General features: G+C 43.5%; 1 protein-coding gene across 2 annotated transcripts in view; it reads right to left on the bottom strand.

The window, feature by feature from the left end:
* The window catches only part of MMD (monocyte to macrophage differentiation associated), a 65804-nt gene that overhangs the window by 34282 nt on the left and 18082 nt on the right, over positions 1–13440 (bottom strand). For both annotated transcript variants that reach the window (XM_069752455.1, XM_069752456.1), the window contains exon 2: positions 244–325. In XM_069752455.1, the coding sequence (XP_069608556.1) occupies positions 244–325 (82 nt within the window). The remainder of the gene's footprint in view (positions 1–243; positions 326–13440) is intronic.

Here is a 13440-nt window from a genome sequence, read left to right as displayed (position 1 = left end):
TATGGATAATGGATGGAGGCAGTAGAACGTTTAGCTTGGTTGAAGATCCACCAAGTTAAGGAGCTGGAGAATTAGCAGTGCAGATCCAGAAGATACATCAAAGCAATTTATTAATATTTTTAGGTGGAAATATGCTTTTCTAAGATATATCATGGGACAGATTAGGAAGTGATAGTGATGTACATTGTCCAACTCTACATTTACTACAAGATTCCCATAGATTTAATGACAATGTCCACTTACTGCATGTGTGTAGCAGTTGGCAGCATGTTCGTAGCAGGTCGGCTTATAGCGGCTGTTTGCCGGGGCTCTGTGGTTCATGAACCTGGGGAGAAAGGAGGAAGTCATTACAATCAAGGCTGCAGGAATCAGGAGTAGTTGCGTTTTCTCTTCAAATCAATTACATTATAATAATAATAATAATAATTTTTATTTATATAGCGCCAACATATTCCGCAGCGCTTTACAAATTATAGACGGGAATTGTACAGACAATAGACATTACAGCATAACAGAAATATAGTTCAATACAGATACCAGGAGGAGTGAAGGCCCTGCTCGCAAGCTTACAAACTATGAGGAAAAGGGGAGACACGAGAGGTGGATGGTAACAATTGCTTTAGTTATTCGGACCGGCCATAGTGTAAGGCTCAGGTGTTCATGTAAAGCTGCATGAACCAGTTAACTGCCTAAGTATGTAGCAGTACAGGCACAGAGGGCTAATACTGCATTACTCTTATAGGACAGAAAGTGATGGCATCAATCTCAGCGCCACATGACGTGCTAATATCGCTTATATTTTTGGGCAAAAATCAACATAAATCAAAGTGATCTTAGTCATTTTTGAGTTGATACTTTATTTTAGGCTTGCTCCTGGTGGCCCTTCACATTCCAAGTATAATCCAAAATACCTGCTTTTTATCCAGCGACAGTCACAGGCACCATATGGATGACATATATACATCTCACTTTTTAGAAATATAAAGTTTTGACACATTGCTACCACGGGAATTATGATGCTGAAAAAAATAAATAAATCCATTTTTACTTGTTGCTATGACAACGTATAGCTACATAGGCAATGACTGTAATTTTGGTCCTTTCAGTGCTGAAGCACACCATAACATTTAGTACGAGGCATAATGTCCTCTTCTAAATTTAGGCAGCACAATCCATTATCCAAGATGTTATTTTCCAGGATCCATTATCCGAGCCGGCAGCAAGTAAACAGATGCGCAGACCCTCGGAGACTATGTGCGCCGCCAGTGTCTGCTGGTAACCTACGAAATTCCAGAGGCACTGAAAATAAATTTAGGAGGCACTGGGAAGAAATATCATCTTCCTTATATATACACATTAGTGACAGAAAAGCAAAAAGAAAAAGAAAAAAAAACACCCTGATCTAAAAAAACAAAAGGCTGCTGAAATTAGATTCAGTGTGGTCTTAGCGTTGTGTAAAGCCTTGTTCAGACATCCGCAAGCAAAAACCGGTCCGAGCGCCGGCAGTGTTCTGGGTCCGAGCGGCGGCAGTGTTCGGATCCCGAGCGGCGGCAGTGTTCGGATCCCGAGCGGCGGCAGTGTTCGGATCCCGAGCGGCGGCAGTGTTCGGATCCCGAGCGGCGGCAGTGTTCGGATCCCGAGCGGCGGCAGTGTTCGGATCCCGAGCGGCGGCAGTGTTCTGGATCCGAGCGGCGGCAGTGTTCTGGATCCGAGCGTCGGCAGTGTTCTGGATCAGAGCGTCGGCAGTGTTCTGGATCAGAGCGTCGGCAGTGTTCTGGATCCGAACGCCGGCAGTGTTCTGGATCCGAGCGCCGGCAGTGCTTGGCCAGTGTCAGTTTTTACCATCAGTGTTTCATCAGTGATCTAATATATAATTGCCTAGAATACTACTTCCTGCAATTTGTGCCAACTTCCTGTCCGGAGCTAATGTCCGGAGCTAATGTCCGGAGATAAGTGACGTCAACAGTGTCCAGTGTCTGATTGGTTGCCGCCTGATGCGAGCGACCAATCAGAAACGTGCCGTACTGTGACACACGCCGCCCGCCATTTTGGTGTGATTTTTGAATTTTTACCTCACAGCAAGTTTCTACTGCGTGGAGGCGGGCCCAGTGACGTTGCTCTTCAAGCTCCTGCCGAATTTCGTCAAAAAAATGATAATACCATTTACCAAAACTATATATATTTAGTTGTGAAGTGGTTCAGTGACATTTTCACACCAATTTTGAACTTTTGTTTGGTGTTTTCTCCATATACTGCCTATTATTCACTGACTGTTATACTGAGAGACTGCCGTTTATTAACCTCTTCTTTGCCACATTGGGTATATTGCTCTATTATTTGCCACATAAGGACATTGTCCATTATTGCCCAGCAATTTCTCTGCAATATAAACTGCCTATTTATTAATATCTGCATTCCTGCAAAGAACTATTGCCTATTATTAACTGGCTATTTTCCTACTACCTGACACTGCCCACAACACGCAAAGTTGTCGTCTGATGTCTTTCATCCCTCCCCTCATAAGCATGTTCATGGATCCTGTGGAACTGTACCTTAAATAACAAGAATTGTCAAGAGCTGGTGAGTGCAGCCATTTTTTGTTCTTTCTTACTATTATTTATTAATTGTATTATTCTTACATTTGAATAAATAAAGTATATATGGATTCTAGACTCCCGATTCTTTAGAATCGGGCTGCCATCTAGTATATATATAAAGAACTAAATGACAAAGCTTCTCCTATCCATGACGTTGTTAATTACGGACAGCATATGGATGACATCTGTGTGCTGCCCGTGATTTTCACGAACCATAGACTAATATTGGTAAATCTGATTCTTTACAGACACGTCTCGATATTTTGGGGAGATATGAAAACTGGACACGGAATTGTAGTGAAAAGAAGTACCGTAATTTTATTCTGATAAATGCCATCCAGAATGAGAAAACGTTTCGGTACAATAACAGGCCCTTCAGCAGTTCACAGATTGACCAGGAGAAAAATGCTTGGTTGAAGGTAGCGCTGTGGACTATCTGCGGTGTCCATCACGGTGAGGGATGGAGAGTGGAGAGGCCAAGTGCTAATTTTTCATAGCTACATCATTACGAGTTAGGTTCCTATTTGAGCCGCTAATGTCCAGAAGTGCCGCATTCTGCATTATCCATTTTTTTGGACACACTGATTTGTCAATGACTACACTGGGTATGTGTTGTAACCAGAAAAAGCTGGAAAGGACACGTCTGACTCTCTGACGTCTGAACGAGACCTAATAATTAATATGGCTGTCCATTAAATCACTCACAGGTGTTGTCACCAAGTTTACCAGAAGGTTATAAACTGCAAATCGGCCCAATTAACCACTTGCATAGGAGCAGTCTCCTTCATACTTAATGAAGTACCATTATGTCATGGGGCTGGCATGGGCTCTCACAAGCTGAGCCTGCTCTATACAAGGCAGATACCGGATATGTTACACAGCCAGCATCTGCCTCTCACAGCAGTGACCGGAGCTAGATCGTATCTCTGCTGTTAACCCCTTAAACGACACTGACAATCTCTGAAAGCATATTGTTATATGGACTATACTTTGTAAGGCTTTACGCACTCATCAGTATTTTTTGGATCTCATCAATATTTGTATTCCAAAACCAGAGTTGACTCCAAAACACAGAACAGATGACAATCATTCAATCATAGTTTTCCTCTAAAAGTTCCACATCTGGTTTTGGTATTCAAACACGGATGCAAAATATTGGCGAAATACAGAAGTGTGAATAAAGATGGAAGATTGTGGGACTGTAGTATGTAGTATATAGATAACGTGAGAGAGACTTTTTGTAGCACCGCATCTATAAAAGTCTGATCTATCAATCAAAATATACAACTTTTTAACCTGTTTGGAAAATAGAGTAAAAAAATAAATAAAAATTGAAAACCGCAAAGATCGCGTTAAATTGGTCAATGCACCACCCACTCCTCCCAGTCATGTGACTTCAGCAGCCAATGACTGTGTCTAGCTGCTCTGCCGCTGTAGATGGCATAAGCGGTCACATGTGATTGGCCGCAGCGGTCACATGTGCAATATAAGATCAGCAGAAGTAGCATCGGAGATTCGGCATCAATAAATATTTTTTTAAACAAGAACAGGCCAATAAGCTTTAAAACTTATAAATAGGAAACCTCTTTAATTCTGCAACGAGCTGTATACCGTGAAGCTAAACAATTTAACGTTTTCAATTAAATTCAATTGCAAAAGTATATAAGATCTACGGTAACGGACCCGAGGTGCGTTTTTTTTTTCAAATACGCAGCATGTCAATTTCTCCTACAAAAAAAACATGGGTTTAATTTGCGGATTTTCTCCATAGACTTAAATGAGAAAAGAAAAATCAAGAGGAAAAACTGCATATGCATTTGTAGCGGAAAAGCACAAGTAATCCACACATGACTGTATGAATAAAATTTTGTCAATGCCAAGAAGTAGGACATTTTCAAAAAGTGGTTAAAAAAAAAACATACCAAAGAGAGACAAAAACCACAGCAGAAAAAAAATAAAACACGATAATGCATAAATTTAAAAAAACAAAACAACAACTCAATGAAAAACACAAGTAACCTAAGTGGTGCAGAAAATCACAGGAAGGTAGCCTTATAGACATGTTTCTTTCTAGTGCTTGAAAACGATATCGGTCAGGGGGATGCACTGACTAACATTTAAAAAGAAAAAGGAAAGAAATTTCAAGGTTTTGACTGCTGGGCAAAATAATTTTTGGACCATTGTGTTTTTAGCAGTTGCACAAAAATTACTCGGTCTAATGGCAAATAATACAGCTTTTTTTGGTGATCATATGAACCAGCAGTGCTCGCACGTGTATATTTAGCTGTATGTGTCTTTTGGATAAGAACTATTTGCATAAGTCATGGCACAGCCTGAGGGCTACATTACCTACAATTGAAGGAGTGCTGCACAGGAAGGCAGGTGCAGACAGATCACTCAGACTGGAGGGATGCACGAAAAACTGGTCTAGACAATTACTAGTCCTGAAGACGCCGTCTGCTGTTGTATAAGGGTTTCTTCCATTCCACACAGTGTGGGCGATGATATAAAGGCATGAGGACACAAGCCCAAAAATGTTCCATTACCTATTGTTATCCTATGGATAGGAGATGTACTGAGCACCTTTTAAGGGCGCAATCTTTTACCTTCATTGAATTGGAGCCATTTTGCCAAAAAACAACTACCGTATGTGAAGAACATTCCTTATTATCCTAATCGCTATTCTTTTTTTCAAGTTTATTAGTGCTTGTGTGATGTACAGGAAAAGCTTTTACCAATAATACATTTGGAGAAAACTAGTCCCTATACAGAAATGATAGGGGCCGATACAGCTGAGTAAAACGCTTTTGAAAAGTTGTGCAAAAATTTAGCGACTTTTGAAATTTTCACGCCAGTCCAGGCCAACTTTGTCAAAGTGGCAGAACATGGGTGGGATGGCGGCGTATCAGCGCCCACCCAATTCATGAAAACTTTAGTGTGGTAACTCACGCCAAAAAATGATATTCAGTCCCCAACTGGAGTAACATTTCTGTCGAGGTGTACAGACCGGTGGGGATGGTTTCACCGCCAATCAGAAGAGGCGTTTGCCATGCCGTCATGCACATGACAGTGCGGCAAACACTGGATGTTCAGGCCCCCATTCAAGTGAATGGGGTCCAGGTACTGTTCTGGTACCCAAACTTTTTGGAACTGTTCCTCTGAAGCCGAACATCCAGGTGCACGCCCATCTCTACACATAGTACATCCACAGTATTCCCATTGTTCAACAGGTAACAAGGTTCACATCCAAATGATGTGAATGCAAAAGCATGGCAGCTAACTGGACTTTACCTTGTTTTCTGGAAAGGCAAATTCGAGATGCTATGAACGGATTTACAAATCGGCACACCCTGCAGCTTTACTTCCCCATTCAAAGTACTGGTTCTGAATGACAAGTAGGCTGCAAAAAAGCTCATAAAGCTTGGAAAAGTAGACGGACCATGTGTGTAGACTTTGCATTTTACAGAAGGTATATTGTCCCGGCAGCCATATCTGTGGGAACATTACCCGCTGACAAGGATTCACTTGTCATTTTATTAGTAAATGTCAAGGAGGAATAATAGAGGAGCAATACTACTTGGTGGACTAAAAATACTATTAACGATGTAGCAAACCGTAATTTGACATCGTTGGGCCATCGGTCCCTCTAAGCCTAGCAGTCTGTGTCCTGCTGAAAGGGCTTCAGCACGTTTTCATGGCTTGTTGCTCATTATTCTTTTACACTAGCCCAACGTCACGTCCACCTGGAGATATTCCTTGTCCCCAACCTTTTCAGGCATGGTCCACACTTTACTACTGAATTCTAGAAGGATTATTGTGGACATAGAAAACAATTCAGTGGCCACAGCTCGATTTGATAGAAAACAATTGTGGAAATTCTACAAAGAGGACTTTGGAGATCACATTTACAAAAAAAAAATCAAAAATAAAAAACTGCTAGATTTGGGAAAGCTTGACTGACCCCCCAAACAGGTGACAAGCTGCCTAAAAAGGAAAAAAAAAAAGGAAAAATGGAGCCACACCAGTAGAAACTAATGCATGAGTGGGAGTAATCCCTCACTGAGGAACAATAGGGAATATTTGGTGTAATCCTATTTATCTTTAAACACTGCTTTAGCTTAGCTTGTTTTTCGCCCAGCCAAGTAACTTGCTATATAATTATCTTCCTTGCTACTCCATAAGCCCTGCGTGCGTGTGTGTGGGTTACATCCCTGCGGCATAAAATGTTCCTATTTGACGTATGCTTGCATAAGTGGGATGACTATACCTAAAGTAGTATATAACACAGTCACATAGTGTATTGCACAGCTATGTAGTATATTGGTCAGCGACGTAGAATATTGAAGAGCCACGTAGTATATTGCATAGCTATACGTAGTATACTGCACAGCCACGTAGTATATAACAGAGCCACGTAGTATATTGCACAGTCGACGTAGTATATAACAGAACCGACACAGCCACATAGTATATTGCACAGCTACGTAGTATATAACACAGAGCACGTAGTATATTGCACAGTCACGTTGTATATTGCCCAGCTACATAGTATATAGCAGAGATGTAGTATATAACAGAGCCCACGCAGTATGTAACACAGCCCACGTAGTATACACACCCACGTAGTATACACAGCCCACGTAGTATATAGCAATGTGGGCACTATATGAGTGGTTAAAAAAGACTTAAAATAAAAAATAAATCATATACTTACCTTCCGAAGGCCCCTTGAAGTCCTGGGCCCTGTGTGCAGTGCACGCGGCAGCTTCCGGTTCCAGGGTTGGTATGAGCGTAGGACCTGTGATGACGTCGCGGTCACATGACCGTGACGTCATGGAAGGTCCTTCTCGCATAGCATCCTCGGCATACGCAGCATCAATAGTAAAATTTTGGTCACACAGGGTTAATAGCAGCGTTAATGGAGTGCGTTACACCGCGGTCCGTTAACACTAGCATTAACCCTGTGTGATCACTCAGCGCTGACTGCAGGGCAGTAAAGCAGCGGCAATTTTGCTGCCAGACTATGGCCGTCGCTGATTGGTCGTGGCAATGGTCGTGGGCGTTTTGCCACGACCAATCAGCGACTTCGATTTCCATGATAGACAGAGGCCGCGACCAATGAATATCCGTGACAGACAGAAAGACGGAAGTGACCCTTAGACAATTATATAGTAGATCATTTTATTTCTATAGCGCCATCATATTCCACAGCACTATACAATTAAGAGGAGACATGGACAGACAAATACATCACAAAGTAACTCATAGTTCAGCTTCTAGGGGTCTATCAACCGGTTTACGGTACTGGTCAGACATGTGGACCTTGCACTGGACTTTTCCTTTTCCATTGCAAGCCACTTACAACATATAAGGGAGTTTATTGTAAAAACCTATTTATTCGGCAGCACTGTAATAGGCCTTTGTTTTTTTCTGTGACAATGAGCAGCTAATTTGAGTCTGAACTTGGCATTAATTAACCTGAACGAAATCCCAAATTATTATGTGAATCCACATAAAACAACTTAAAGGGTTATTCAAACCATCAATCTTCAAGAGCGCACTGCTCCCCAGCCTCTCTGCTTCCTAACTGCGGGGAGCAGTGCGCTCTTAAATTATTGCTCCAGCACATTGGTTGTGGTGCTGGCCTGAAACGTGCATTGTCCAATGCTTCAAGCAGAATTTCAGGAGCACTGTGACAATGAAGACCTGGCCAGCTTCAGAGAAGTACTTACAAGCTCTATTGAAAAGAGCCGCCCCTTGCCTGGTAAAGAGACCACCTCTGACAGACTGTAATGGTGGCCAATAACCTAGACAATGGGCAGAAAAGAATACAATTAAAAATCCCTCAATTTAAGCAAGTAGATAGAGTGGCTTGTTCTTTTACAAGTAATGTGCAATTTTAACCATTTATAATAATGTGAAAACCTCTTTAGATCGGGTTTACCAGTTTTGTTTTGTTTTTTTTAAAAAGCACTCTCTTGGACAACCTACGGATTTCGAAGGGTCTCATCCTTCTGCTGTGGTACTGTAGGAAAACTGAATACTGATGGTCCTTCTACAGCAGTGTTCCCCAACTTTGGTCCTCAAGACCCCACCAACAGGTCATGTTTTCAGGATTTTCTTAGTATTACCCAGGTGATGGCATTACTGCCTGTGCTTGTGATGGAATTATCACCTGGGCAATACTACAGAAATCCTGAAAACACGACCTGTTGGCGGCTCTTGAGGACCAAAGTTGGAGAACACTGGTTCTACAAGTTCTATCTAGTAGTCTCGACAGTTGAGCACCAGTAAACCCTTCTAGAAAGAAAAGAAAAGCCTGTGCAAAGCACTCATTTAAAATCACTTGTCGAGAATCTGTCAGTCAGCAAAAGGCATCAAAAGCAAGAAAGAAAACAAAAGAGAGCAGGAGATTTTCGAACAATAAGTCTGCTGGACTCCCTAATCTGCGGTCACATTACTCAGGGACACGTCATTTCAACAGTTCTAAAAATATATTGTTTGAATAAACCGTTCAGACAAACAGTCCAAATAGAGAAGAGAAATAAAAGAAGATCCATCAACAGCAGCTTCTTGATAGCTTTCTGGTATCAAGAGTATATTGGTCTTCCTCAAACAGAAAGATAAACAAGGTAAGATGCTAGGTTAGAACAGTACGAAGCCAATGAGAAGATGAAGCCTTACATAAAAATCATAAGTCTCTTATAAAGGGGAAAAGTCATGTACTTCAGATCATGCAAATCACAGAGGAATACAGAAGTTCTCTTACAAGAGCTGAATCCTGTGTCAGGTCTCAGTGATCCAAGTGTGCTAAAGGTTACTTGAGGTTGCCACGAGCCCTGGAGACGTCAGCTAATAGCTCTCCAGACACAAGAAACTGCTTCTCTAACACATATACCCGGCTTCCAACTGAGATGCCATTGCTGTGCACAAGACATAAGCGCTAACTAAAAGCTCAAAAGAACGAACACATGTAAAACTACTTGCTGGTCACATGTGATTCCTGCGCTTCAGAAGATGCCAAGAAATGAGCAGACCATTCTTCAGGTGTTTTCAGCTCTGAAGACGCTCTGTACTCTGTTGCTTGAAAAACCGTTAATTTCTTCATTGTCTGTCAGCAGATTGTTGCTACATAATCTGAGAGCAGCATAGTGGGGGGGTGGAGAGTCAAATTCCAGTGATGGGTCACTTACTTGACTCTGTGTTGCTGTCTCAATAAAATAAGCGTTTTATCAGCTGGAGATTATCACTAGAGGACTAGTTGTCTCATGCCTCCTAGTCCAACCCCGCCCCACCACTGATTTGCATATGCAGTGTACAGAGCTGCCAATCAGACCTGTGGGCGGGGTTTTACAGAGCTCAGCATTTGTGCGCTGCGAGGTCTGCAGCAAAGAAAACAGTGATTGTATTAAAATGACAGAATACAAACCGGCAAATGACACATCTCTGGAAACGGGGTCTCTGCCCCTACATCATGCTGTTTTCAGATTACATAGTAAAAACATGGTGACAGATTCCCCTTTGAAGAAGAAAAAAAAAATACATAAAACGCCAGTTACAAAAAAAAAATAAAAAAATACAAAATGCTGGAAAACTACTAAAAAAAAAAACAATCCCACCCAACAGTAAAAAAGCTATCAGGAAATAACCAAAATATGCAAAAATACACATTTCAGGGGGGGAAAAAAAATGGAGCCATTTCCTTAAGCATCTTCCCCTTGAAAAGCATAGCAGTTTCACCTTCCAGACAACAAAAACATGAGCACATCTAAGGCTACTTTCAAACTTCCGTCGGTACGGGCCCGTCGCAATGCGTCGGCGCGACGTACTGACGGACGTTGTGAAATTTGTGCACGACGTGGGCAGCGGATGCAGTTTTTCAACGCATCCGCTGCCCATTCTGCAGTCCGGGGAGGAGGTGGCGGAGTTTCGGCCACGCATGCGCGGTCAAAAATGGCGGACGCGACGCACAAAAAAGTTACTTGGAACGTTTTTTTGTGCCGACGGTCTGCCAAAACTCGACGTATCGGTCACACGACGGACGTGACGTGTGGTCATACGTCGCAATGCGTCGCTAATGCAAGTCTATGGAGAAAAAAACGCATCTTGCAGGCAACTTTGCAGGATGCGTTTTTTCTCCAAAACGACGCATTGTGACGGCCGTCAGAAGACGGAAGTGTGAAAGTAGCCTAAGTCTGACAGATGCCATAACACACAGCTCCTGCAATGATTAGCAGAAAGCAGGATAACGCACAAAGGAAAAGATTGCTTATTCTTCTCTAGATATCACATAGAGAAACGTAATAATTAATGGTCCAAATTAATAAAGGGGTTGATCCAGCTGCACTGGGGTATTTGTGTTTGGAGGGGGAGGTTGTCTCAGGTGTCTCATGCAGAAGTATTCCATTTTACTAATCCCTCCTTAACCCCTTCCCGACATTTGACGCATACGCTGCGTCATGAAAGTCGGTGCCATTCCGACCCATGACGCAGCATATGCGTCATGGAAAGATCGCGTCCCTGCAGATCGGGTGAAAGGGTTAACTCCCATTTCACCCGATCTGCAGGGACAGGGGGAGTGGTAGTTTAGCCCAGGGGGGGTGGCTTCACCCCCCCCCCGTGGCTACGATCGCTCTGATTGGCTGTTGAAAGTGAAACTGCCAATCAGAGCGATTTGTAATATTTCACCTAAAAAAATGGTGAAATATTACAATCCAGCCATGGCCGATGCTGCAATATCATCGGCCATGGCTGGAAACACTAATGTGCACCCACCCCACCGATCGCCCCCCCAGCCCCCCGATCTGTGGTCAGCTCCCCTCCGTCCTGTGCTCCGCTCCCCCGTCCTCCTGTCCGCTCCCCCCGTGCTCCAATCACACCCCACATGCTCCAATCAACCCCCCCCCGTACTCTGATCCCCCCCCGCACTGCGATCCCCCCCCCCCCGTGCTCCGATCCACCCGCCCGCACAGCGATCCCCCACTCCGTGCTCCAATCCACCCCCCCGTGTTCCGATCCACCCCCCCATGCTCCGATCCACCCCCCGTGCTCCGACGCCCCCCCGTGCCCTGATCTCCCCCCCCCTTATACTTACCTGGCCTCCCGGGGTCCGTCCTTCTTTCCTGGCCGCCGTCATCTTCCAAAACGGATTCACAGCAGTGTTCCATCAGGTTTACAGTACCATGTAAACATATGGAAAGCCAAATCCGCTGTGCCCATGGTGCGGAAAATACCACGCGGGAACGCTGCGTTGTATTTTCCGCAGCATGTCAATTCTTTGTGCGGATTCCGCAGCGTTTTACACCTGTTCCTCAAAAGGAATCCGCAGGTGAAATCCGCACAAAAAACACTGGAAATCCGCGGTAAATCCGCAGGTAAAACGCAGTGCCTTTTACCCGCGGATTTTTCAAAAATGGTGCTGAAAAATCTCATACGAATCCGCAACGTGGGCACATAGCCTTAGGGTTAGGGTTGGGTTGGAATTAGGGTTGTGGTTAGGGTTAGGGGTGTGTTGGGGTTACGGGTGTGTTGGGGTTAAGGTTGTGATTAGGGTTACGGCTACAGTTGGGATAAGGTTTAGGGGTGTGTTGGAGTTATAATTGAGGGGTTTCCACTGTTTAGGCACATCAGGGGGTCTCCAAACGCAACATGGCGCCACCATTGATTCCAGCCAATCTTGTATTCAAAAAGTCAAATGGTGCTCCCTCACTTCCGAGCCCCGACGTGTGCCCAAACAGTGGTTTACCCCCACATATGGGGTACCAGCATACTCAGGACAAACTGCTCAACAATTACTGGGGTCCAATTTCTCCTGTTACCCTTGAGAAAATAAAAAATTGCTTGCTAAAACATTTTTGAGGAAAGAAAAATGATTTTTTATTTTCACGGCTCTGCGTTGTAAACGTCTGTGAAGCACTTGGGGGTTCAAAGTGCTCACCACATATCTAGATAAGTTCCTTGGGGGGTCTAGTTTCCAAAATGGGGTCACTTTCTACTGTTTAGGCACACCAGGGGCTCTGCAAACGCAACATGACGTCCGCAGACCATTCCATCAAAGTCTGCATTTCAAAAGTCACTACTTCCCTTCTGAGCCCCGACGTGTGCACAAACAGTGGTTTACCCCCACACATGGGGTATCAGCGTACTCAGGAGAAACTGGACAACAACTTTTGGGGTCCAATTTCTCCTGTAACCCTTGGGAAAATAAAAAATTCTGGGCTAAAAAATTATTTTTGAGGAAAGAAAACGTATTTATTATTTTCACGGCTCTGCATTATAAACTTCTGTAAAGCACTTGGGGGTTGAAAGTGCTCACCACATATCTAGATAAGTTCCTTTGGGGGTCTAGTTTCCAAAATGGGGTCACTTGTGGGGGGTTTCTACTGTTTAGGCACACCAGGGGCTCTGCAAACGCAACGTGACGCCCGCAGACCATTCCATCAAAGTCTGAATTTTAAAACGTCACTACTTCACTTCCGAGCCCCAGCATGTGCCTAAACAGTGGTTTACCCCCACAAATTGGGTATCAGCGTACTCAGGAGAAACTGGACAACAACTTTTGGGGTCAAATTTCTCCTGTTACCCATGGGAAAATAAAAAATTGCGGGCTAAAAAATCATTTTTGAGAAAAGATTTTTTTTTTTTTTCATGGCTCTGCGTTATAAACGTCTGTGAAGCACTTGAGGGTTCAAAGTGCTCACCACACATCTAGATTAGTTCCTTTGGGGGTCTAGTTTCCAAAATGCAGTCATTTGTGGGGGATCTCCAATGTTTAGGCACACAGGGGCTCTCCAAACGCGACATGGTGTCCGCTAATGATTGGAGCTAATTTTCCATTTAAAAA

The sequence above is a fragment of the Ranitomeya imitator genome, chromosome 2, assembly GCF_032444005.1.
Source record: "Ranitomeya imitator isolate aRanImi1 chromosome 2, aRanImi1.pri, whole genome shotgun sequence".
Classification (NCBI taxonomy): Eukaryota; Metazoa; Chordata; class Amphibia; order Anura; family Dendrobatidae; genus Ranitomeya; species Ranitomeya imitator.
This window is presented reverse-complemented; position numbering and strand designations above follow the sequence as displayed.